This window comes from Cricetulus griseus (assembly GCF_003668045.3).
Source record: "Cricetulus griseus strain 17A/GY chromosome 1 unlocalized genomic scaffold, alternate assembly CriGri-PICRH-1.0 chr1_1, whole genome shotgun sequence".
NCBI classification, from domain to species: Eukaryota; Metazoa; Chordata; class Mammalia; order Rodentia; family Cricetidae; genus Cricetulus; species Cricetulus griseus.
The window spans coordinates 186,842,849-186,870,119 of record NW_023276807.1 but is presented as its reverse complement, the minus strand read 5'-3'; the positions used below and the strand labels follow the sequence as shown (position 1 = coordinate 186,870,119).

The window sequence follows — 27,271 nt, the reverse complement described above, 5'->3', positions numbered from 1 at the left end:
ATAGTATCATCTGTTATACACTAATTTTAAGAACAGCCCCATTACTCATACTTGTTTATGGCTTTAAAATTTAATTTAATTTTCCCTATAAAAAGATAATATGACTACAAAGTGACTTTACAACTGTGTAAGCTATAAATTGTGGTATTCTCTGCCCTGATTTTTTGATGCTATTTAGATTAAGAAGTGTCACTTCTTTTTTGTAGAAAAACTTGGGGAACTTTATATACTTAGACTATTTGAAATTCTTATTTTCCGGAAAGTGAATTAAAGCTTGTAAGTTTATGCTTGTTTATCAAGCTATATCTAATGTTGAAAAAGAAATAAAATAGTCCTTAATTACTCCATCTATCAGTTTAATTAGAAATGTTAACATTCTATAACAAAAAATTACGATTTTTTATGTCTAAGTGATCAAAAATGTATGACCTTATAAATATAATAATCATATAAAACACGCATCCGGCACTTTTCTCTGACTGGTACTAGAACCTAACCAAATGATTAATTCATGAGTACTTTCTGTTACAATCTGTATCACCCACCATTTGCCATTTTCTCTTTTCTTGTTGGTGTTTGTTGTTGTAGGTATCAGCAGACAGGTGTTAGGTGGCTGTGGGAATTGCACTGCCAGCAGGCAGGAGGAATTCTGGGAGACGAAATGGGATTGGGCAAGACCATCCAGATAATTGCCTTCTTGGCAGGTCTGAGCTACAGCAAGATCAGGACTCGCGGTTCAAATTACAGGCAAGTGCTCCTCTGCAGACTGTCAGTCTGTGGAGCTCAATTAATATTTCATCAGATGTATTGCTGTGGAGGAGGGTCTTGTGAATTATTGATGACATTTCAATTACAATATTCCTTTAATTCTTTTAGTGGGGGACATCAAAGGAAAAATTTTACGAGACAATGGAGCTGTAGGGCAGGAGAAATTAAACATGTAACACTTGTAATGAATTCCAGGCGTTGATGCTTCATTTTGCAGATGGGCCCCACTAGATATTTTGGGTCAATACGATGTCTAAGGTTAGCTCTTGCAAATGGATTGTTTACAAACTCAATTATGTTAATATCAATAGTTTACACAATATGGAATTTTAAATTAGACATAATACCTTTAGCCCCATTTATTAAATTTTACATTAAAATATTTGTTCTGGCAGAAGACCAGGTAAGCATTACAGTAAGTACAAGTCTGCTCATGGGCAAAGTTGGATCTTTGAAGAAGCCATTCTCTATGGTTTCCTTTAGAATCTGTGTGCATGATAGCATTTAGAGGCATGCTCACTCTTTTGGACTGAAGTTTCTTAATCTTCTCCATATGTTTAGACTCCTCTCCCATGGTCAACACCTACATGACTTCCTGAATGAAAGTAATTTAGTTTTTTTCTGCTTGTATTCTAATACACTGTTAAAGCGTTAGTATTTTGAAAGAATAAATGTTTAATCTGTTTGGAGGTAACATTGATATGTTTGTTTTTGCAATAAAGAGCTGTGAATAGCTTTGTTTAAGTTGTAAATTAGCTTCATGGAAATCTATTTCATCTTGAAAACAGATAAACTAAGAGCTCCCTACTTTTCAGTAGGTTTATCTAAGAAGTAGCAGTGTGATGGAATTACCAAGTATATCTGTGTTCTTTGACTTGAGACACTCATTGTATATGGTTGGGAGATATCTTTGAAACAGTGTTGATGTGTTCAAAGTCCACAGCTGCAGAACGTTATTGCCCACATTCCAAGGAACTGGCACAGAAATGTACAGTAGAAAGCTTATATAGACCGTAAACTCCTGCCTAAAGACTATTATTGAGTCTCCCAGGCATCCTGATTTGCTTTTATTTGTTACTTTTTTTTTTAATGTTGTACTATTTTGCTTGGTTATCAAGTCAACACTTCTTGCGAGTAGTGTTTCAAATATTCAGATTTTTAAAAATATTTATTTTTGGTGTGTTTGTGTATACATACATGTGCCTGTGTGTATGTGTTGGAGGTGTGTGCATATGAGTGCAGGTGTCTATGAAGTCCAGCAGAGGGTGTTGCATCTCCTGGAGCTGGAGTCCGTAGGTTGTGAGCCTTTCGAGTGGGTGCTAGGAACTGAACTGAGGTCCTCTGTAAAAACAGTGTGTGCTTTTAACCAATGAGCCATCTTTCACCCCTAGATATTTTTGAAAGCCTCTGTAGGAGGAGGAAATATGTTAAAAAGAATTTTAAAAACCAAACATCATGCTGTTGTTATAGGGCAGTTGTATTGAAGCAGAAGATCTTCTGTAGCTATCAGAATACTTAGATGTAGGGTAGATTTTTACCTGGAAGCAGGAAAACATTCCAGCCCAAGAAAAAAGTCAACTGAAAATGGGCATCTAAGATTTTCCTATCTGTGACTGTCATTTAACATTTAGCAAGGACTTTTTCTGTTCCGGATGGGCTTGGTCTCCGCAGATCTTGAGGTTTCTGGTGCCTAGAATGTCCTGACTGTCCCAGGTGTTTCTAGGGCTTTCTCTCCTTAAGCAATTTCTGCAGTTTTCACATTTCTCCATTTCTTTCTTCTCTTTCCGTCCTATTATCATGACCCTTGTGTGGAGTCTTAACACTCTGGGCATAGGAGACCTCTTTTATCCCTGCAGTGTAGTTTTGATCTAAAAATTAAAACATGTTCTCTTGAGTAGTAGCAGTCCTACGAGGAGTGAAGTTAGGGCTTGTAATGAGCATCAGCTGCAATCAATTAACTATCAATGCTCATATTCTCTTTCCATAATGAAATAGTGTGGCATATTGGACTGGCGCCCAGATGTCTTTATTAAAATAGTATTGGTAGAACTGGCTTCTGAGAATGTGGCATTGTATCAGCCAAACTATAGGGCTGACTGAGGAGGGGTGTGTTGAGGAGCTCCATAAGGAATGATTGTATAACATGTCCTCCTGTACTAGGTGAACTTATATCTTAAAGAAAAATGGCCCTTAAAGCAGCAGGGACATCTGTGTAAGCTGGGATTGCATTGTTGGCTGTGTACCTTTTTTTTTTTTTTTTTTTAATAATTCTTGCAAGTTAGAGGTAGGAACCTAATTTTAAGGTCTGTGAACACTGTGAAACTGCAAGTCTCTGTGATACCAAGAAACTTGTGGTAAAAGCAGTTTATCGTATTCATTTATGTTTTGAGGGACGTTGCACAACTGCTTTTAGAAGAGGAAGAAGCATATTACCTGAATGATTATTGGCAATGATGTTCGCAGTTCCCAGTGGATACACTAACTTTTTACTTGACTGTTCTTATAGGGATGGGCCCTCTGAATTTTATAATGGAGAAGATGTAAATGATTTACCTCTCACATTTCAGTTAATACTTGGCTTGGTTGTCATTTAATTAATTTCTACAAACAAACTTTGGAAGGTAAAACATAATTTGTGATGCCCCATAAGTTCTAGGCCATAACTAGTAGGCTTCCCACTCATAAGTTGAAGTATTTGACCATAGAGCTATTGACTTGTCCTAAATTCATTAAGTAATCAATGATAATCAAAGATGAAAGGAACTATAGTATGTTTGGTAATTGATGCTAATCACTCCAGTACATTTAGCCATTTCGTATCATCTCACTGGTATTGAGGCTGGGAAAGTGGTTCACTTGCCTGTTAATGGTTTTGATTGCTCCCTCTGTGGTCCAGGAATAGCCTGCCTTGGCTGTGGGATTTCAACTCAGCATGAAAACCTCCCTATTATTCTAACAGAGGGGGAATTAGAAAGTAAAGAACAAAGTAATGCCAGGTAGCAGTTCATCTGGGGTTAAATAGTGGCCTTAAGTGAGGAAGTATGTCATCAACCTGGCATTTTATACAAGGTATATTATAAAGGAGAGAAAAGTGCATAGAGCCTGAAAAGGCATTCAGACTTACTTGAAGGTGAGCTTGTTTTAGGCTACTTTAGACAGCTTTTGATTGGCTGTTTCCTAATCCCTGCCAAGTGCATATTGATGACGACTCCCTTTTAGTCTCAGTGGAGGATATAAAGAAGGTGGCAGGCACATTTAGTCTTTTTAAGAAGGAATGCTGTTGTGGAAGGGACCAGGGAGCCAGGGGCCAGGGCAGAGTCCTGCTCTACCCAGGGAGAGTGAGAGACACCTGTCTGGCCCCCTGCCTTTGGTTTCAACATGGCTTGGAAATTCTGTGGGAAGGGTTGAGTTTGTTATGACCTCTGGATTCTCTGTTCCAACCTTGAGGGCCAGGGGACAATGACCACATACAACAGGAAGTGAAGGGTTCATGAGTGGACATAAGCATTCATTATGGTTCCTAAGCATTGCATCATATTGGATGGAGTGCTGGGATAAAGCCGGAAGTTAGAGCCGGGTGGTGGTGGTGGTGTATATGTTTAATCCCAGCGCTCAGGAGGCAGACAGAGGTGGGCTGATCTCTGTGAGTTCAAGGCCTGCCTTGTCTACAGAGTGAGTTCCAGGACAGCTAGGACTGTTTCACAGAGAAACCCTATCTAGAAAAACCATGAAGAAAAAAAAAAAGCTTGTAGTTAGAGTTGGCTCAGTATCTTACTTTTCTGTTAGAACAATTAATTTTTTAGCTATGTAGATGATTTTTAAAATTTCAAATTCTGTGTGGCTCACATTGAAATTTTAAACATTTTAAGTTTAGGAATTATTTCCTAAGCTGTAACAAGAAAGTAAAAATTATGCATGTCTTTCTAACTTAAAAATAATCTCTTTCACACTTTTACATTTCTTTCCAGCCTTTAAATACATGTTGTCATGTTCATCCTTTATATGCTGTGGTCTAGGCCCTGAGGTTATTCCATAAAGAGATCGTCCAGACTTGTAAAGAGCTGGAGAGGATTGCTGTACGTTATAGCGGTGTTAGTGTGGGTGTGTCAAGGAAGGCTCATGTATCTGTCTGGAGAGAAAGGCAGCTCTAGCAAGGATAATGTAGGAAGAGGAAGAAGAGGGCAAGGTCTAGAAGACAGTGTGTGCTACATAGGGCAGAGGGCAGTGCAAGCTGTCAGGGTTCAGGGTCAGGTGCTAACAGTGTTAGCAGTAAGAGAGGCCAGGCAGGAGCCAGATCTGCATGGCCTCATGGCCAGGCCAAGGTTGTAGATGCCATCCCAAGAGCAGGGTGCAGCCATTGGAGGCCTTGAGGGGAGGGCCTGGGACATCGAGATTTTACTTTCAGAAAGTGCCAGAAGATGCCAGAACATAGATGAGATCATAGTTGCTGTAACTGGAATGCTGACACTGTACAGGGGAGGAGATGGTGACTTGTGGAGAGGCTTAGGAGGTAAAAGGGTTGTGAATTTGTATAGGTATCTTATGGTGGGAAGCAAGAGGATTGATCAAAGAACAAAAGGGACACCTAGTTTGGTACCCTGAAGAATGGATGACAGTTCTGTTCTTTCTATTGGAGAGCTGTGAGGAAAGGGTGGCACATGGAGATGTCACTATTGATTTTTGATGTGTGCTTCATCTTAAGCACCAAATAACATCCATACACACATAGGATAGAACAAGAAAAATGACTTCTTTAACCTCAAGTGTGCTATCTTTCTTCCTGAGTCAGGCAGTTCTCCTGCAGGCTTTTCAGGTCATGCTGTGCTGTTGGGCTGTGGATATATGGGATCCCCACTTCAAGGCATACCAATGCTTAGGACCCCATAAAATCTTTCTTGCGAGTCAGAGTTACATCTTTCTGCTTCTGGTGGTGCTAACGGAAGCAAGGCAGGAGACAAGAAGACCATGGTGACCAGCACCTCCTCCCGCCTCCCACTGCCTGAGTATTAGGAAATTGCAGTGATCTGTAAGGTTTTTTTTTTGAAACTTTATTATACGCATTTTCTAAGGCTATTAAATAATTTTCAAAAACTATTTTAATGGTTATCTGATACTCTTGTCTTATTTAATAAACCCTTTTAGTATTTACTAAATGACACTGTTGTAAGTGTTTCACAGATGTTAGTTGTCTTAATATCTAACAGAGGGAGAAAATGTTTTGCTGTGTATTGTTTTTCCTTTTACTGTAAATATTTACTGTAAATATTGACTTCTGAATGTGCCATTTGCTGTTGTTAATCCCTGCACCCACTAAGTGATGAGTGGGTTCATTCAGGCTCCGGTGACCCTGAGCCTCAGCAGCTTTCTCCTCATAGAAAGAATCAGTAAATCTCCATAGATTATTTTCTCTTTTGAACCACACAGGGTTTTTGGTTTTGACTGTTGGTCACTTTCTCCACTGTCTCTCATGGTTGTGTTTTCTTGGACTTTTGGGTGCAGGTTCGAGGGACTGGGCCCCACTATAATTGTCTGCCCAACGACAGTGATGCATCAGTGGGTAAAAGAATTCCACATGTGGTGGCCTCCATTCAGAGTGGCAATTCTGCATGAAACAGGCTCCTATGCCCACAAAAAGGTAATATTACAGTACTTGACTGCTTTTGTTTGGCTCCTACTCTACAGACTTGTTTTTTTTTTTTTTTAACCATGCATTTCTTAAATATGTCTATGTATATTTTTTTTCATCTTAATTTATTTAGTTATTGACTTGAAGCTCCATATCAGCACACAGATATGAACAAAGGCTTTTATGTTCGAGTAGTCTAGTAGTGGTGTGGTATTTTGATGTCCAACAAAATATAGCTGGGCACAGGCAGGAACCACAAGACTGTTTGCATTGGCTCACAGATCAGGTGGTCTGTGACATGGCAATTGACTGGGGGGACTTTGTCATTAGAAGTCATAAATAATTTTAGAAAAGTGGGTTTGAAAAGTAACATACAGATTGAGCATCTCTAATCAGAAATCTGCAATGCTCCAAAACTGGAAACTTTGGGCAATGATACTACTGAAAAAGTCCATACCTGACTTGTGACAGGCCACTTTGAAAATAAAGGTACACCAAAAGTATTGTATTATTACAAACGGCCAGCAGGCAACCTGTAGAAGATCTGTATGAGACGTGATGAGTTTATGTTTAGGCTAGGTTCTGTCTCCAAGGCACCTTAGCACATACATGCAAATACTCCAAAATCTGACATACCACTGGTTTCAATGCATCCTGAATAAGAAATATTTAACGTTGATTGATAAATGCATCTGTAATTATATTTTTCAAATATGTTTCTGATGCAGGAGAGGCAAGTTGCAACTTTGAGAATTTCCCAGATACAGATAGTTTAGTTTTCTTGTTTTGTCCTCCTGGATCACAGTATGTATGTTGGACATTGTAGTTCCTCCCTTGCTTGCAGATTTGGTAACATATACCTTTCTTTCTTTCTTTCTTTCTTTCTTTCTTTCTTTCTTTCTTTCTTTCTTTCTTTCTTTTTTTGACTATCTTTTTTCTTTCTGTTTTTATTTTCTTTTGAGACAGGGTCTCTACATAGTTCTGGCTGTCTTGGAACTTGCTCTGTAGAGCAGGGTGGCCTCAAACTCACAGAGATCATCTGCCTCTGCTTCCTGAGTGCTAGGGTTAAAGTTGTGTGCCCCCACACCTGGCTACAGGTAGATTTTTCAGAAAGCAGGCTTACCTTTGCTTCTAAATTCTGTAGATGTGTTGTGCTAGGCTGCTTTTTTCTCCCCATCTGTCTTAATGTCTAGACTGTGGAGTAGATACTGCTTATCTTAAGCACAACAAATATTTGCTTGAGAAATAGAATAAATAATAGCCTCAGTCTTCCTGTGTGCTTACAGACTGTAGCACTGTCAGGTGGCAGTGTGTTCCACGGTGTCTCGGGTTCATTATTTCCTGAGTGAGCTCCCCTGCACTACCATGCAGTGCTGACTGTGAGGGCCAAGGAGTTTTCTCCTCACTGAGAGGCATTCTGCAGCCACCGAATCACTGTGCCTGTGTAATTTTGCTGTGTTCTTCTTTTTCCTGCCAATTCTCATGCATTCATGATTTTGGCTAAGCAGAATTTTTGATAGAAGATATAACTATGATGTAGTTTCTCAGATAAGGTGAGTTGGAGTCTCGCTTATAACAGCCAACTGTCTTTGCCCATAATTGGGAAACATAATTGATAGTGAGCCTATTGGAAAAACTTGGGACCATTACCTGTCTGGTGGGCAAAACCTAAGGGATAATATTCCCTTTGGGGTATGGTAGTTGCAGCTTCTTTGCTGCTTTCATTTGTGGCGGTGTGTTGTTTTTTGAGCTAGAGTCTTGGGTGTCCTTGAACTTGTGACCTTCCTGCCTTCCTTCCTTCATGCTGAGGTTTTCCCTGATAAGGAAGTTCTACCTACCCTCCTGGGAATGCCCATGACTGTTTTTTTCCTTTTTTTTCATTGCTTTTCATTACAGTTTATGGTTCTTTTTTTCTAACAGAAAAAAAAATAGTGTATGAGTTGATAAATATTTATTTGTGGAACAACTATAAATGTTGTTTTCCAGGTGTTTCATATTGTTAGGGCTCAGAGAAAAAGAGGATATGATGTTTTTAATTAACCTTGAAAAGCTAACTCTTTTCTTGGGGAAAGTACATCCATGAAAGATAAGGAAAGAAGGCAGTCTGTGGTACTTATCCCACAACTCACAGTGGGTGGTGGCTTCATTAGCACTGTGCTGAAAAGCTTAGTTAACAATTAAGGAGCCTCTTTTCAGTTTGCTAGAAGAAGTGTAATGAGAGATTGCTTGTATTCTGAAACAACTGTCACTGTCTCCCACCTTTTTCTGACAGGTAGGGTCTAGTCATTTTGTGGACATTTTAGATAATCCAGTTTTGTCTCATTTTGATCAACTCAAGTTACTAGAGTAAAACAAAACAAAACAAAAAACAAACAACCATCTCCTAAAGTTTCTGTTTACTACTGCAGGGTTTGAACTGCACACCTGCCATCATGGAAGCATCACTGAGCCTGGTGACGGTCTGTTGAGTGGGAGTTTTGATAATCTTATGAAGGTTTATTGGATTGATGTCCATGCATGAAGAACATTGTGTGTTCTCTGATAAGTTACTCAGTTACTTCTTGATAGTAACAGCGTATCACAGGCTTTGATCTTAAGTAGTTGAGAAAGGTGGCCTTGCCAACCATTCAGTACACATTCTAGATAGAAAAATTAATACCTTCCTTGTCAGAAATGTGCATGGCCATTGTCTACATGTTTTTCTCATGTCCTAAGGGGAAAGAGTAAATTAGAATGTTAGTTATTTTTGGAAAGTACAAGGTCAGGAATGGTTCAAAAGTAAATCTCAACAGTGCTTGGCCATCAGATGAAACTGCCGACTTGTGTTCTTTAAAAAGACCTGCGTTCTGCAACAGGAGCCAGGCTCTTGACTTTTTAAAAAGTAGAATGGGAGGGCTGCTGAGAGTTCAGTGGGTAGAAGTCCTCCCACATAGGATTAATGATTAGCGTTCTGTCCCTGGATCTCACAAGGTGGCAGGAGAAAATCGACAGACAGAGAAGCACACACTCAAAAATACTAACCGTGCAAAGGGAGAGGGAAAAAAAAAAAAAAAAAAAAAAAAAAACGAGAATGAAAAGGGTGACCACGTGCCCCGTCAAGCATCCTGAACATTTCAGACCCCTTCCAAGCACAGGACTGTACAGCACAGTGTGTTTCCTATTAACTTAGAGTTCCTATATGCACCTGATAGAGGAAGCCAGAGATGCTCCGTTTGTTGTGTGAGGTATACTGTAAAATTACGTTGCTGGGGCCTTTTTTCTCCATTGTCAGCACAAATCCTTGTTTATTAAAGATTTAGCTTGAAGGAAATTTTAATTAATTACAGGTGCAGTAAATCCTGCCTGGGAAGCTGCCTCGCCGTGTTTACTGTGAATGGCCTTCATGTGCCTGTGCTTCACTGTTCTCCCCGCTGCCTGACAGTGTGATTTATGGCTGTTGTTTTCTACCAGTCCACTGTTTGCCCTCTAGGAGGGATTGGTCTCCTGAGCCTCTATAATAACAGCAGCACTTCCTCAGACATCTTTTAATGACAACAGCACTACATTCAGTAAGTCAGGCTAATTGCAGATGTACCCTATTAATTGCAAAAAGTAGGAGAGGTTACATATTTTACAAGCTTTTAATTTGAAACCGCCCGAGATGATTTGTCTTAAGTGTTTGGATTGAGACGTCCATAATATTCAACAATTCACCATTACTGAAACTCCAGTCCAGGCAGTTGCAGAATTCTGAAATTGAATCAGGTGAACATCCATAGTCATGGATGTTACCCAGTGGAGATTGTGTTTTCATTGTGAACATTTTGTACAACTTCTTGTTCTTTCTGTAAAGCATCTTCTTAATTCTTTATAATTATTATACATCTTTGTGAACACTGTAGAGATAGGAATTCTGTGGTTCTAGCTAACATGTAGAGTGCCCCCCGTAAGTTCTTAAGCAATCACAAGAAGCTGCACATTGCTCCAGTGGCATACATTTAGCAGGCTCAATGTCTCGTTAGCTTACCTGTGATAAAACTTCTAGCTACATCAAATGATTCCAAGACTCATTTTGGGGTTAGGCACACTTTGGGGTGAATGGGGTGACTATATGGTGAGCCTGTGCAACAGTTGGAAGCCCCAGGGTCCGTGAACAAGTGAGCCTGCATTTGTAGGATCTAGTTAAACACAGTCAATGAATGTTTTATAAATGTGAGTGGTGGTTTAACTTCTCTTATTTAAAGCCCCAGGCAACTGTAATTGTTGTGTCGTCCCCCCCCCACCCCCATGTGCATATGGCTGACACCTGGACAGCAGTCAGTCATGGAGTATTCCATTGCTGTCACTTCATGCTCTTCCTACTCTCATGGCTTTGGGTTGCCCTGTTCTCCTAGAGGGAGAACGGATAAATCGGGAGTGCTGCCTGCCCAGGGTCTTGGTAGGAAATGTGGATGTGGAGGAACTGAGGGAATTAGCTCTAACATCTCAGAGTTACACGGGGTTCAAGGTGAGGCTGGGGAGTGGCGTCTGCTCCTTCTGCGGCTCTTTTCTGCACTGTCCACTAGCAGCTGAAGGAGTGGCACTCTTGTCAAGGAGGGGGGATCGGGGTGAGTTCTCTGCCCATGTTTACAAGGCTGTCTACCACAATAATTGACTCATTCATCTGAATATCAAACTAAGGAACTGGTTCAATAAAGTAGATGCAGCCTTTGGTGTGGTATTATGTAGCGTTAGACATTGAACTTTTCAATGTGGCAAAAGAGTAGTCACGATAATACTAAAGGTCACACTCTTGGGCCTTTCCTCTGTCTTTGGTTTGTAGTTAAACAGCAATTTTTCTTAGCTCCTTGAATGCCTTGTGTGTTATGCACATGAGCAGATAATTTCCCACTTCAGTTTCTCTTTACACTGTACTGAACACACACACACACACACACACACACAGAGAGAGAGAGAGAGAGAGAGAGAGAGAGAGAGAGAGAGAGAGAGAGAGAGAGAGAATACACATACATGTATTACATGTATTGTCTACATACCTTGTTTGAGACCGGGTCTCACTGTACAGCTGAGGACAGACTTGAACTGGTTCTCCAGCCTCCATCCCCTACTGCTGGGATTACTGGTGTGCACCAACCAAGGCCAGTTTATTTGGTTCTGGGAATTGAACCCAGGGCTTTGTGTATGTTAGGCAAGCACCCACCTGCTGAGCTACTTGCCCACCTGATGTAATTTTTTTTGTTTGTATGTGTGTGTGAGAGAGTGAGCTTGTGTGTGTGCCATGGTACTGTGTGTGGCGGTGAGAACAACTTGTGGGATTTGGGGGATTGAACTCAGGTTGTCAGTCTTAGCAGCAAGTGCCTTTACCCACTGAGCCATTCTCCCTTTCTTTGAGCTAGGGTTTTGCTATATAGTGCAGGCTGGACTTGAACCTGTAAGCATCCTGCTTCAACTTTCTAAGAATTGAGGTTACAGATGTGTACCACCATGTCTGGCCTAAGAAATTTTAAACCCCCAGTTCCTTAAGATGACATTAATAAAATTACCTCTTTTTGAAGATTTTTGAATTATAAGCAAGGTATGAGTATTAACTAGATTTTCTCATATTTAGCTTTTTTGCATCCCTGTGAGAAACCATATGAAGTTGGCATATTGCTTACCTTTCATCTATAAAGTAGCTTGGGGTATATGTGCAGTTGTCAGTTTGGAGAGCTGGGTTGTGCTAGCCTATAGCACTAGTTGGAGCAGTTTGAAGAGCTGTTCCCTTGGCACTCAGAACACCTGTGCCAGCTAACTTGAGTGGGAAGAAAATGACACCCTTCTCCAGTCCTTCTGCTCCCCCACTTAGTCTAATTTTTCTTGTGCCCATTCTCTTTTGAATAATTAATTTTTGTGACTCATTTTGAGGTTTTCTGGTATGCTGTGCTAGTGGTATTCCATTTTCTCCACAAGTGACATTTTTTAAGACTCCATCCACACTGAGTCTGTTCTTATCAAAGAGTTACTTATTTGTTTGTGCTGTCCACTCTTACTTTGGCTTTTGTTGAGACAGGGTCTGATTCTGTAGCCCTGCCTGGCCTGGGACTTCCTATGTAAACCCTCTGCATTCTGAGCATTGGGATAGAGGTGTGTGCCATCACATCTAGCCTTGCTCTGTCTGTTCTTGCAGGTACTTTCTCTAAGATTCACTGGTTTTGTCTCTTCTTCTGTCATTCTTCCACCCTTGCCCATTGAGTTGCCTGTGCATCTGGGTTTGTGCTTTCTGAGAGTGTGCATGTGTATGTCTGAGCCTAGCGCTAGATATGATAAGGAGCTTGACAGCACGCTCAGGTTCCATGTCCTCAGTTTGATGCTTGTGTTGCTTGGCCTATTCCTTATCTGTGAGAAGGGCCTGCACCAGGTCTGCCAGGAGCTGTCCTGGTTGCTTTGGGGGCTTTGTTCATGTTACAGTGTTTTATGTAGGTAAAGTTTTGTGGTTTTCTTTATATATATATCATTCCCTTTTAAGAGATAAAGTAAATATGATATTATTTTATTGCAAGTTCTGTCCTCTTATTTTCATTTCTTGGTATATCTTCACTAATTCCCAGGTCAATGTCCCATGTTATCTGGTTTAGATGTCCTTTAAACTCAAGGCTATGTTTTTGTTGTCCTTCCTCATGCTCATGGTGAGAGGCACATGGAGGTCAGAGAATAACATGTCAGGATCAGCTCTGGTGCAGGGTAGGGTGGTGGGTACAGGTCACACTCAAGTCACCAGGGCTGTTGGCAAGCACCTTTACTCACAGAGTTGCCTCCTTAGCCCAAGACCTTGTTTTTAAAGAAAAGGTGGACAGTGACTGAAGAACAGCACTGGAGGTTGTCTTCTGGCCTCCGCGTGCATGTAAAAATGTGTGTCTGGAGAGGGTGGAGGGTTGGCTCCACTTTTGTATTTATTCCCAGGTTTTATTAATTAAAGTGGAATTACAGTAATACTTAAAATACATCCCTTTTCATTATTTAAAAGTTTTCCATACTATTCTTCATGTATTCCTGTTTTCTGTTTTTTTGTTTTTTAAGAAATAGTATGCACGTAGTACAGAATTTTTACTCTTAAGATTTCTTTCTAAATTGGTGAAAAGCAGTGCCATCTGATTCTGGGTGATTGTAGCTATGGAGTGGGATGTCTTTCCACCACACACCAGCTGCAGGACCAGATCCAAGCCATAGTTTCCATTTGTAGAAGGGGGGTTCATGGGGGTCACTCTGTCCTTGCTCTAGGAGTTGGTATGTGCATACTCTCTGTAGGGAGCCCTACCCTGGGCTTCCCCAGTAGCTTTCTGAGAGCCTACCTCACTTACCAGTATACCTAGCCAGCTTCTGGGTGGCTTATTTTTTTTTTTTACCCTTGCCTGACTGAAGCCTGGATCAAGCAGGTTCCCAGGTTTTGACCTTTCCCTGTTAAGAATTATGTATTTCCTTTCACTTTCTGATATTATTGGATCTCAGAAAAGATGCTTGATGTGGACCATTTCCTCAGAAGGAAACCTTTTCTTTATGTTCTCATGCCTAGACATTTTCTCCGTTGTTCTTTACTTTTAGGATCCGGTCATCAAGGTGGATGTATCTGGAATAAGACCTTTTCATGTTTTTGCTTTGACATTTGGAGATGTTTTTCTCTACACACTCAGTTTTCCTGGTTGTGTGAGATTTTTTTTTCTATTATTCTTTAAGTCATTGCCTTTACATCTTTTTTGCCCTCACCCTCATACAACATTGTGTCTTAATGTCTTTGGCGTTTTCTTTCATTTTCATGCTTTTCTTGTAAGATAATCATTCTTTGTCAACCTTGTTTTTAAAATGTAACAGGGACAGACACAAAGGGTGATTTAGAAGAGTAACAATTGAGTAAATGATAAATTACATTATTATAAACTACTTTCTTTGAGGGCGCCACTTAAATGTGCTTACTATTTTGTAGGTTAACCAAATGCAAAGCAATGGTGTGTGTTATTAGATTGTATGTGTTTATATATTCTCATAGTGTGCTTTAGGTGGTCTCACAATAATCTAATCTTCAGATTGTCATTTTAGGTCATGCTTGTTTTTTTTGTTTGTTTTTCTTTGCTTCTTACTTATATCTGCCCTTCTGTGTCATTATAGGAGAGGTTGGTCAGAGATATTGTTCATTGTCATGGAGTTTTGATAACTTCTTATTCCTACATCCGACTTATGCAAGATGACATTAGCAGACATGACTGGCACTATGTGATCTTAGATGAAGGACACAAAATTCGAAATCCAAATGCTGCAGTCACCCTTGCTTGCAAACAGGTATGGCTGCTTTCAGTGAGGGAAATTTCTGATGGGCAGTGGTATTTAATTTTAGAATAGGCTATTTGCTTTATGAATACATTTACTGAATTCTGTCTTAATGTAGAAAATTCTTTATGCCTGTCTTTTAGATTTTCATTGTTCAGGTCTTTTATAAAGCCCAGCTGTTAGAATGTAACCACACCCACCTCTAATAGGTGGTGTTCATCTTGAACAATTAAGGCAGAATTCTTCCAGTGTTTTCATCCATATGCAGTTAGAAAATTGGACAAAATATCCACACTTTGGGAGGACCAAAATAATGGACAAAAGTGATGACTAAATGTGTTAAGTAACTATTATTGGGAGTATTTGGGGTTGGATGGTATTCATCTGTTACAAAGTCAATTTCATAAAAAGATGTCTCATTTTCCAACTAGTTCCGCACACCTCATCGGATCATCTTGTCTGGCTCACCGATGCAGAATAATCTCCGAGAGCTATGGTCGCTCTTCGACTTCATCTTCCCAGGAAAACTAGGCACATTGCCTGTGTTTATGGAGCAGTTCTCTGTCCCCATCACTATGGGGGGCTACTCTAATGCTTCCCCAGTACAGGTAATGTGGCAGCCAATGACAACTCTTTGGCATTTCCCCAAATATTATACTTTGTAGCTAAGTTATTGACAATGTAAGGGAAATGGCCAGGCTTATAAATTGGTGTCTAATAAAAATCAGAAATATCTTTACTCAGTTATTGTATTTTTGCAGATAAAGTTTAAAAAAAATGACGTATACCATTTACTTAAGGAAAGCTCTAGACTAAAACTTCTCTTTTCACAGTAGGAATGAAATGTTTTCCTCTTGGCTTTTCCTGGGAAGTATCTCTCAGATGAGACATTTAAAAATAGTTTTGGAAGTGAGCATAAGAGCAATGTGAAGTCATGTAAAAGATTGAGCAGATCTGGACAGTGTACATTGTAGTACCAACCAGATAATAATGTGCCTTTCACAGTGAGGAGGGGTGGACTGAAAGCTAGGAGAGAACGCCAGCATTCTGGGTCAGGACTGTGTGTGAGCACAGCGATGCTCTATGGCTAGGCCAGCTGAAGAGCCTGCTGGACTGTGCTAGAAATTTTTTTTTCTTCGTCTCCTTAGAGTGGGTATGGGAAAGCTGGAACTTGGGGCCTGGGAAGGGAATTGGCGGTTGCTAAGGGACAGCAGGAAGATATTTGGGCTGGCAGATAGAAGATGGGAGTTCTTGGAGTTGCTTGGGCTGCAAGTAGTCTTGAGGAGGCTGGCATTAGAGGACTTGGAACTTTGGAGGGGGAAGTGAGGAGTTAGGTGGTGGTCTGAGAATAACACAGTAAGGGATAGGAGAACCTGGTGACATTTCAGGCAGGGTAAGCAAGACGTAGATGCTGATGGAATAAAGGAAATAGGATTGGGCTTGCTGTACCTGACTGAGGCTTTATGCCTAGGTCACAGATAGTTTGGGGTTATTATAGACTTTCAGGGGGTGACACTCTCCTGAGGGCAGTCTGTGACCTATGGGAGCAGGCTCCAGCCTTGGAGTGAAGTAGGGTATCTGTGCATGCCTGTTCAAATGCACTTTATGGGTCCTGGTTGGGCCAAGAATAACGTTCTCCTCCAAAGATACGTGAACTTGTGTTTTAGAATATTTAATTACAAAAGCAATTTCATACCTTTAAAACAAGAGGCTTGTCTAAACCAATAATCACTTTATCTTTTGTCACTAATGGTTATTAATGAACTTATAAGTACTCCCCTTCTCTGAATCTTTGCTGTGTCCTTTGTTTATGTTGTTGTTATAATTTTAACTTTCCATTTTAGAATCATTTCAAACTGAAGATAAAGTTAAAAGAACTGTAATATAGAGTTTCTCCATGCACTTCACCCAGATGTAGCATTTCACTAATATTTCAGGGCATTTCTCTTACCACCCCTCTCATATCTACCCACTCATCACACACACACAATAGTGTACAAAGAATTTCTTTTTAGAATTGGATCATTTAAGAATAAGTTCAAGCATGATACCTATTCTCCAACTCCTTCAGTGTGGGTTTTGGGGTGGATCTGTTTTTTGGTTTTGGGGTTCGTTTTTGTTTTTTTTTTTTTTTGAGATTTTAATTTTATGAGTGTTTGCCTGCATGAATGTCTTTGTTTCATATGTGTGCAGTGCTAAAAGGGGCTGGAAGAGGGCATTGAATCCCCTGGGACCAGAGCTATAGGCAGTTGGGAGCCATGGTGTGGGTGCTGGGATTTAAACCTGGATCCTGTGGAAGGGCAGCCAGTGCTCTATTAGGTGTGAAGCCATCTCTCCAGCCCTTCAGCAAGCCTTTTAAAAGCAATGGCGGCCACTTACTTGCCCACAATAACAACACCCATCAGGAGGCAGGTCAGTGTTCTGTTTCTAGCCTTTCTACCTTGTTCTTCACATTCTGCCAGTGGTGTCCAGTATCTCTGCCTCTTTATCCTCTCTTATTGAGGAACAGTTCTAAACATCCTTGCCTGTTGTGACCTTGATAGTTTTGGAGACTATAGGCCTGTTACTTGTGAACTATTTCTTCCTCTTGGGTTTGTCTACCATGGCTTCCATGTTGTGTTTAAGCTACACATTTGTGGCAGGAGCATCTTTTTCTCAGTATGTACAATCTGTTGCTTTGTCCTGTTACTGAGGACAGCTTGGTAAAGCTGTCTGGACCAGATTTCTAAACTCTGGATTTATTATTTCTGCTTGGGAATTAACAGGTCATTTGTGGGAAGATATACTGAGTTTAATATATATAGTGTGTTTCTTGAAATCCTTGTCTGAGGGGTTTGTGTGCAGTAGTACTTCCTTGAATATAGGAGCTACATGCCTTCAAATGTATCTCCTGGAATGCCTGGAATTATGGAGACTGTCACTCGCTCTCTGCAAGCCCCATGCTACAGGATAGGCTGTCTGATAACTATACCCCTTTCTGGTGACTAATGGGTGTCATACACAGTGGGATACACTGGGCAGAAGAGTGATTTGTGTCTTGGATGGACGAGAGCAGGGCTGCACAAGATTTTATTAAACTATATAAACAGCACACAATTTAAAACTAATGAACTGTTTCCTTCTGTAATTGTCCGTTGGAATATTTTTTGGGTAGCATTTAGTTTCACAGAAAGCAAAACTGGATTAAGAGGAATTTGCTCAGCAAGGTCTTATGAAAGGGGCATTGCTTTTATTTGTTCGTTTTGCTTAAGGCCATGTTCTCCATATGCGGTTGCATCCTGTGAGGATAGTCTGCCCACAGGTAGTTATGTGCCAGATATGATGGGAGGTGGCTGGAGAGTAGAAGCCTCCCCAGAAATCCAGTGGCAAAAAGCAAGGGGACTGTAGTAAGGACATCTAGAACAAGACAATGAGGGCTGGAACTACAGGAGAGGTTACTTCCAGCCCTGAGACTAGAAGTTATCAGTTAGCCTGTTTGTCTTTCAGGTACTGCCTGGGTTTTCTTCATGTCCTTTCACACAGCACCTGCATGAAGATAGGTGTGCACACATGATGCAGACATGAGTGCGGAGTGCTGGGTTCTTTCCAAATATTTTCTTTTTAACATGTTAATGTGTTTAATTTGAACTTCTCTGTGTTTATTATGCTCAAGTTTCTCTTAAAGCTAAATTTCTTACCTTTAAATTTTACATTTTTTTTGTTCTATGAAATGTTAATTTACTAAATTGTTAAACCTATTTAGAATGTTTTAAAGTATCAATAATTAATTGAAGCCTTTGCTTGTCCGTAAGTGAATTGCAGAGGGTGTGGCTTCCTGGGCTGTGGGTCTTTGTTTTTCTATGTACAGTTAATACTCTCTCATGTGGCCATGTCCATTATGGAGCCATATGCTCCATTTTAGGCCAGAGTGACCTTTCATTTCTGGGATCATAGGACTCCTCTTGAACTTATTCCCTGAAGCCTAATCTCCCCTTATTAGCTGGTGGCTCCCACTGCTCCAGCTCTCCCCACACTTAGCTTTTGATCTCTGCCCTTCGAGGCCAGTTCCTTTGTAGCTTTTGGAGAATACAAGATTATAATAGGGATTTGCTTGAAACTAGTTTTTCCCCTAGAGGGTGGTCAGTAACCAAATAAATCTCTATTTTTGGGCCTAACTAAATAGTACAGTAATAATTAAAACAAGTATAAAAGAGGAGATAAAGCATGGTTAAACAGGTTTTCTTTCATGTTGTTTTGGTTAGTAGGGTAAATTTTTTTTTTCTGATATTTTCAGAGATGTCATCCCTGGAGCATGTAGAATGTAACTTGACTTTTTCTAAGTTTAATTTATATACCGGTTAATCATTCTTTAATTTTGAAGACTTGAAATCAATCTAGAAAAACAAATGTATTCCTTAAGCTAACGTCTCGTTTTTTCTTTTACTAAAGGTTAAAACTGCCTATAAGTGTGCATGTGTCTTAAGAGACACCATTAACCCATACCTGCTGCGGAGAATGAAATCAGATGTCAAGATGAGCCTTTCTTTGCCAGATAAAAATGAACAGGTCTGTCAGTCTGGGAGGTGACCACCTAGAGGTCAGATTTGGGGTTCTGCTGATCATAAGAAGGACCAGTTTTACTCTTTGTGACTATATCCCTGAGAATACACTGTGGGAGGGGTTGATGGCATTTGAGTTGGTGTTACTAGGATGCCGCTGAATCCATCCTGGTGTTCTATAATCTTAACAGATGATTGCATCTTCTCAGGGCCTTCAAGTTAAACATATTGTAGATTTTTATGTTGAAGGATCTCAGACATCTGTCACCAAGGCCACCTTTATATCCCTGCTTCTTTTTTTCCTCCACATCCCATCTTATTGTATCTAGTTGTCCTCTCAAAGCCCTTAGATACTGGGATGGGTCTTCTGTGATAGAGACTTCCAGAGGCCAACCAGTTGATGAGTTTAATTTAGGATATGCTGAAGTACTTTGACAACATCTACACACCTAAGAAGTTGAGAGATGGGAGAGGGTTCTAGGCTGGTCACAGCTAACAGTGAGCTGTTAAGGTATTACAGTGCTGAGCAGGGGTTGGTTTGCCCAAAGAGCATGTAGAGACCGACCCAGAGGAGAAGTAGCTGCTCTCCTCAGCAGCATCAGAGGAGAGGGCAGAAAAAGAGGAACTAGTTGAGAAGATTGGAGAGGCCAGGTAGACAGGCTGAAGTGAGCTGGGAGGAGGCAGGGCTGGAGCTGGCGGAGTGGAGGGCAAGCAGCTGAACTGGCAAGAGCCTGATGCACATGGCAGTTCTGAAGTCAATTCTGATGCTTTGGAACATTTTCAGTGGCATCGGTGACTTGGACCAGGTGCTAATGTGGGCAGCAGCTGACAGGTGAGGCTGTCCCATGGTTTCTCAGGATGTTCCCTTTTCCTGTAGAGAGCCTTATGGGTAGAGGTTCTGAGAAAGACAGGTGGGTGTTCAGATCCAGTGCTGAGGTTGAAGGATTGGTCATGCACTGGACTGTCTTATTCACTTTGATGAGATTGATACAAAGATAGAGCCATTTTAGGGATGGGAACCAAACCCCTAGGGATACAGATCCTGGTAGCTCCAAATTTGGTTTTGTTTTTTATTTGTCTGATTGTGTGTGTGTGTGTGTGTGTGTGTGTAGATGTTGAGACAAAGATGGCTGGTAGATGAGTGACTTAGGAAGCCCCAGGGCATAAAGCTATTTGGGCTTTTAAATGGTGCTAGATAGGGTGTGTGGGGAGGTGCTTCTTGGGGCAGACAGTGGTAGGCTGCTGCAGGATTGGGGTGCTGCTAGGCACTGGCTATATGGCAGTCAGGGTGGGTGGGTGACTTGATTGGCTCTGGAAGCTTGTGGGGCAGGTGGGAATGATGGTATACATGGGTGGAACAATGGTAGTTTAAAAGCATCCCATGAGAATCTGATGGGCTATGAAGAAAGTCAAGCCTTGAGGTGGAGGGGGTAGACTTAGAGAGAAGGGACTGAAAGGCAGGTGAAGGGACCAGCTCCCCATTTCAGCAGCCATGACAGTAACACATGCTTGCCTGACGTTGCCTTGGTCACTAGGAGGTCAGATGCCTGCCTCATGGCAAGGAACCAATCAGAAGTTAGCTGGTGGTGCTATGCTTTACAGCTCTGAGTGTGCTTTATGGACAAGTGCACAGCAATGACGCACAGAGCATAGCAATCACCCTGGGAGGGCCTCTGGGCCATAACAACCAGTTGACAAATCAACACAGGGCAAACCCTCCAAGCCTGGAGGCACACCAATCCTGAGCCTGTGCGTACCCCTAGACACGCCCCTTACGCTCTATGCCATGGCTTCCCAGCATCTTTCCCAGCCATCTGCCATCGTGGATGGATGAAAGGCCCGAGCTAACATGGGGTTAGCTTGTTAAACAACTACAACAAAACCTCCTGCTGTTTGCATCAAGTTTTCGACTCTGCTTGGTGATTGGGGTGGCCGTGGTCCTGGGCTGAAATCCTGGGGGCCTGAGCCTCCAAGGGGTCTTTCACAGGAAGTGGGCAATGTGATAGAATAATTAAACCCAGTGGGCTGGGAGGGTATGGGGTGCTGTGAGGGTCTGGTAACCTTGGTTCCAGGTGAGGTAAATTTTCCTGCAAAGTTAGCCAAACAGAGTATAGGTGAGAGGCCTGGGGGAGAGTCTCTCATCACATTGAGCTGAAATGAAACATGGCTGTGCACTTGGGTCCTGAGGCTGCCTATGAGCAGGAAGCCAGTCTGGAGGGACTGCTGGGTGATAGGCTAGAACTAGGAGGTAGATGGATATGAAAAAGGGAGAGATCTCTTTAGCTGAGAGATGTATTATTGTAGTTAAAATTGTATACATTGTACTAGTTTTTTAGGGAATCTTACCGATTATTAATGTATTTTTAAAACTATTTTCTTTTCCCTTGAAGGTCTTATTTTGCCGTCTAACTGATGAGCAGCATAAAGTCTACCAGAATTTCATTGATTCCAAAGAAGTTTACAGGATTCTCAATGGAGAGAATCAGGTCAGCCACTGAGCAGATGACAGAGAAATAAGCTGTTACCAAGAAGGGTGGGGCAGGAAAGGAAGCTGGTGTGTAGCATGTGCCAGGCTTCTTGTATCATGCCACCTTTGTTCTCTCTGTCATGCCATCTTTGTTCACTCACCTGCCATCTGTGGTGGCTACAGAGTCATAGCCACAGCTGGGGACATGTGTGGTGTGAGAGCAAGATCACTAGTATGAGGGTGGAGCCCTGATCTAGGAAGCTGGACCCAAGGTGGGGATGTGACCATGAGTCCTGCCACCTAAGGCTCTTAGCCTGGCAGGGGGTGGTGTGCAGCACTTCGCTGACCAAAATGACATTTCCAGGGCATGGTTACAAAGATTTGTAAATTGTACAGCTTCACAGGGAGTCTGTGGTCAATAAACGCTGCAGAGCACTGTCATCTTAGAAACCAGACAGAATTCCGCATGGATTTCTCAGGCTCTAACTCTTACTGTCTCCAGTGCATGAAAGGAATTCATTTATTCATTTTACCCTTCAGTACTGTGAAAGCACTTCCTAATAGCATCCAGAATTCAGAAGCTACTAGACAGTGTCTTCTCAGAAAATTCCATTGTGTAACTCACACAGATACGGAGTTTGGCTTTCTAGAACCTTGTCATTGTGGTGTGTCCCCAAGCACTTGGCATGAGAATGTAATGCTGGGACTTCACAGTGGTGGGAACATCATGGACCAGTTGAGTCATGAGTGCCGGAAGCTAGGTGTCTGAATTCTACTTAGCTGGAACATGCTGCCACTGGGTCAGGTGTATTCTGTGACCTTTGTGAAGCCATTTTGGGAGAACTTTAACTGAATCTGCAGCCCTTCCAGAAGTGAGAGAGCTAGCTCCTTACACCAGAGGGACATTGCTCACCTCTACTGGACTGTAGGCCTGGTGCACTTGAATCCAGCATTGTGGTCTAGATAGGAAAAGAATACTGGGAATGGGCCCTGCAGTGATGTAACATACACAACTAGGAATCCCATACAGAGCGTAGGGGAAACCCAGATCACTGTAGTATGGGGCATACTGAAGAGGATGTTTTCACACATCTCTGTAGTGGCATTGTCAGCATTCTGCATGAGTATGCGCCTATTCCATGAGTGTTTATGGTAGGTTTATTATAGATTAAAGTTGCAAATACACTTATACCTTTATAGTTCTCTGACTTGACATGGAACTTTCCTAGGGTCAAGTAGACAAGTTCTTCTTGCTATTTATCCAAGTAGAGATGTTTCTCTGGGGGCTTTCAAAACAAGCCTTAGCAGTTTTGTGCATTTGGTTATTGTGCCTTCTCCCTAGCAGGTGCATTCTTGCATGCCCTTATATGCATGCTGAGTGTTGCAACCATGGTCTTCACTCTGCACCATTGAAGGTACATCTGAGTGTGTTGACATTAGAGAAGAAATCAAGCTAGTAAAAATGTCTGTAATCCACGGAACATGTCTCCCTCCTTTCCTTTTGTTTACATAGGGTAATCTGAGCTCATATGTGTCATTGTTGTTTTACTCACAGATTTTCTCTGGACTTGTAGCTCTGAGGAAGATTTGCAACCACCCTGATCTCTTTTCTGGTGGTCCCAAGAATCTCAGTGGTCTTCCAGAAGACGAACTAGAAGAAGATCAGTTTGGTTACTGGAAACGTTCCGGGAAAATGATCGTTGTTGAGTCTTTGCTGAAAATATGGCATAAGCAGGGTCAGCGAGTGCTGCTGTTCTCCCAGTCGAGGCAGGTGTGTGCTCAAACTCAAACAAGTTGTTTCTTAGGACTCGTGATGTCACCTGAAGTGAGATCTGTCACACTGCTGAGGTGGCAGCCCAGGGGTTACTTCCAGGACTGTGTGTGAGTTTGGCCATAGGAGTCAGCTTTTTTTTTTTTTTTTAACAAACCTCACAGTGGGGTTCTGGTATCCTGGAATACTAACTTCATGAGGAATTAGCAAAAATTCTTTTGTAGCAGTATTATTTCTCTTCCTCAAAGCAAGAAACGCTTTCAATGTAGGCCCCCTGGGGAAGGTACACTTACCTAGGAGAAGCACTTGCTTGAAGTGCTTTGGTTTACAGACTGTTTCCCCTCATCCCTCAACAGATGCTGCACATACTAGAAGTGTTCCTGAGAGCCCACAAGTATTCCTACCTCAAAATGGATGGGACCACTACCATAGCATCAAGACAGCCACTGATTACAAAATATAATGAGGTAACAAGGGCTGTGACAAGGAAGCAGAAGGGGTGACAGTGTGTGGAGAGAGAGGCGTGTGCATGCCTGCTCTCACAGCCCCCTGAAAGGTCTTTATGTCTGGCTAGCAGGTGAAGAGGGACATTATCCTTTTGGGGGTTTTGTTTTGTTTGTTAGTTTTCTTTGAGACAGGATCTCACTGTGTAACCCTGGCTGGTGTGGAACTTACTATGTAGAGCAGGCTGGCCTCAAACTCACAGAGATCCACCTGCCTCTGCCTTCCAAGTGTTGGGATTGAAGGTATGTGCCACCACACCTGGTGAATTTGCCTTTGACTGTGCACATTAGGGTTTGAGAAGTGGGCATTACAAGATTTAGAAAGGAAATGCTGAGATTTGAGGAGAAAACTAAGAGTCTAGTGAAGCATGGCCAGTGAGAGTGTCTGTACTTGACACAGTCATTAAAAGCTGTCAAGTAGCAGCTCTGAGATGTGAACTTGCTTCACAGAGCACTCTGGGACATGAGGTTTGGGTGTGTTGGTGACCAGCAGAGCCTGTGGGAGGACCTGTGTTGGGGAGTGCTCTTAGCTGTGCCCAACTTGTCCTGGGTCTTTCCTGCAGGACACGTCCATCTTTGTCTTTCTTCTGACCACACGAGTGGGTGGCATAGGAGTGAACCTGACCGGGGCCAATAGAGTCATCATCTACGACCCTGACTGGAACCCAAGCACTGACACACAGGTCTGTCATTTCCTGCAGAAAGACAGCTTGTTGTTAGTAGTTTTCATCAGTATCTCTAATGTTATTCCTGCCTTCAAGTACAGTCTGCATGGTCACATCCTGAACTCTTGCACGAAGGAACGTAGTCAGTTGTACAGACTGGGAGAGTCCTCAGCTGTTTATCCACAGCATCCATTGCAAGCCGTGGTGTAAAAAGTGCTCACAAAAAGTCAGATAGTTTTTTCAGTCAAGCTGTCTTGGTTTTCTTTCTGTCTCCTGACTGTTCATCCACTTGCATAGGCCTCAAGTGTACATTCTTCTCTCACAGAATTCTGACTAGGCAGTGATCAGTTCCGGTTTTCTCTGACTGGCCCTGGCTCTGGAAGAGCCCTTGTTAATGCACTTCTCTTTGCCTCAGGCCCGGGAACGAGCATGGAGGATAGGTCAGAAGAAGCAGGTAACTGTCTACAGGCTTCTGACAGCTGGCACCATTGAGGAAAAGATCTACCACCGGTCAGTACAGACGGCTGAAGAGCCTCAACCCCCTAACCAAGAAGGGTTGTTATTATTTCCAAGTGTTGGTTTAAAAGATTCTTTCATCTTAAAGGAATGATCACTATAACTTAAGGTGTATCACGACTGTTTTGTGTTTTTATTTTTTCTTTGCCATTAAAATATAATTAATCCTTTACTCTTTTTTTATTTGTTTTTTTTTTTTTGTTTCGTTTTTTTTGAAACAGGATCTTAGTATGTCCCCCCTGGCTGGCCTATAACTCACAATGTAGACTAAGCTGGCCTCAAACTCCGAGATCCATTTGCCTTTGTTTTCTGGGTGCTGGGATTAAAGACATGGGCTACCACAGCCAGACAACCTTACTGTTTTTTAAAATTATTGTACCTTGATCTAAATCAGGGACTTGTTATATGTAAATTTGATATTGTTTTCTGATGGAGACATTCCAACTTCTTATAGTGTGCCACTTTTAGAAAAACTGAGAAATGACAAAAGTGAAGCTGACACATTCAGATAACCTTTGGAGAGGTTGGCAGCATCGTCCCTTCCTCTTCTCTTGTAACTAGACAGCTTGAGGCAGTGGTAACTACAGGGAGAGTCCAGAGATGGTCAGCTTCTCCTGTGCCCCTCAGACTTCATTCTTGTCCCATATCCCAGAGCCAGCACCAACACTGGGTTCTTCCCAAAACATTTTGTGTTGTTAGGGGCTTATTGTAGGCCCTGGAGGTGATATGAGTCTTGGGGGAAAAAAGCTTTAGCCTGAAACACAATTGGATAGGAGGGAATGGTGTGTAGGGGACAGTGTAAGTCAAGCCTGCTAGAAGCTGGCTACAGGTATGCCTAACCACGCCCTAGTGGGCGTGGTCAAGGTGAGGTCAGGTTGACTTGAGATAGGGTTTAAAGGGACAGATAAGGCACATGGGAGCCCCTTCTCTCTGGCCTCCCCGGCTTGCTGCCCTTGTCACCCTTTGGCTTGCGTTGGGCTGGCGTTTATCTAATAAAGGATATCTTAATCTCACAGGTTACTAGGCTCTTTCGTTAATGGTGTTGCTGTGTGGTAATGCCTATGTGGAGAAGGACTACAGTGTATGACCTTAAGCACAACCAGTAGCTGGGGGCTGGGGGCTAGGGGCTGGGGGCTGAGGAGCAGGGAGGTGAGGGTTATACAAAGCCCAAGAGGGCACCAAGCAGGGCAGGGCAAGGCAGGCCCTAGCCCATGAATCAGGGAGGCTGACTGGCTCCTTCCTGCTTGTAGAGGTTGGGCACATACATGTGAAAGGTGGGTTTGAAATGTGGTAGGTCTTGGAGGTTAAAAACAAAAAACTCATTAGGCATAAGTAATAAGGTATCATTTCTACTTCAAAATTTATGAAACTTGTGAGACCACCTTATGTATTATATATGTTGAGTTGTAATTTTCCATGGCTGAAAGTTTGGGGGCTTTTTAATCATTCATTGGTCTGCTGTTAGCATCTCTCTCACATAATAAAAAAAAAAAATCTGCCAGGTGGTGGTGGCAGCACACACCTGTAATTCCTGCTCTTGGGAGTCAAAGGCAGGTAGATCTCAGTGAGTTTGAGGCCAGTCTGTTCTACAAAGTGAGTTCCAGGTCAGCCAGGACTGTCACACAGAATAACCCAATCTCAAAACAATCAAACAAACAAACAAAACCTTTATTTTTGTGTATAGGTTTTCTGCATGCATTTATGTCTGTCCACAATGTTCATGAAGTTCCTACAGAGGCCAGAAGAGGGCATTACATTCCCTGGGACAGGAGTTATAGGCGGTTGTGAATTGCCCTGTGTCCTGGGAATCGAACCTAGATGCTGAGCCATTTCTCTAGCCCAATCTCTCATGTTTTATAACTGGAATTTTGAATTACAGCTAAACATTGTTTCATACCAGTTTGTAATTTTATCTTTTTAGCCAAATCTTCAAGCAATTTTTGACAAACAGAGTGCTAAAAGACCCAAAACAAAGGCGCTTCTTCAAATCCAATGACCTTTATGAGCTGTTTACCCTGAGTAGTCCTGATGCGTCCCAGAGCACTGAAACAAGTGCCATTTTTGCAGGTATGACACTAAGTCATTTAATTTAGTCAATAGTATAACAATTCTGCAGTGTGATATTAGCCATGTTTTCCCT

General features: G+C 41.9%; 1 protein-coding gene across 4 annotated transcripts in view; it reads left to right on the top strand.

Moving 5' to 3' along the window:
• Ercc6 (ERCC excision repair 6, chromatin remodeling factor) overlaps window positions 1–27,271 on the top strand; it is a 73,202-nt gene that overhangs the window by 35,701 nt on the left and 10,230 nt on the right. For all 4 annotated transcript variants that reach the window (XM_027389491.2, XM_027389492.2, XM_035452533.1 and 1 more), the window contains 11 exons: window positions 589–747; window positions 6,268–6,403; window positions 14,513–14,683; window positions 15,103–15,279; window positions 19,100–19,216; window positions 21,600–21,695; window positions 23,232–23,447; window positions 23,804–23,914; window positions 24,514–24,633; window positions 25,031–25,125; window positions 27,053–27,198. In XM_027389491.2, the coding sequence (XP_027245292.1) occupies window positions 589–747; window positions 6,268–6,403; window positions 14,513–14,683; window positions 15,103–15,279; window positions 19,100–19,216; window positions 21,600–21,695; window positions 23,232–23,447; window positions 23,804–23,914; window positions 24,514–24,633; window positions 25,031–25,125; window positions 27,053–27,198 (1,544 nt within the window). The remainder of the gene's footprint in view (window positions 1–588; window positions 748–6,267; window positions 6,404–14,512; window positions 14,684–15,102; window positions 15,280–19,099; window positions 19,217–21,599; window positions 21,696–23,231; window positions 23,448–23,803; window positions 23,915–24,513; window positions 24,634–25,030; window positions 25,126–27,052; window positions 27,199–27,271) is intronic.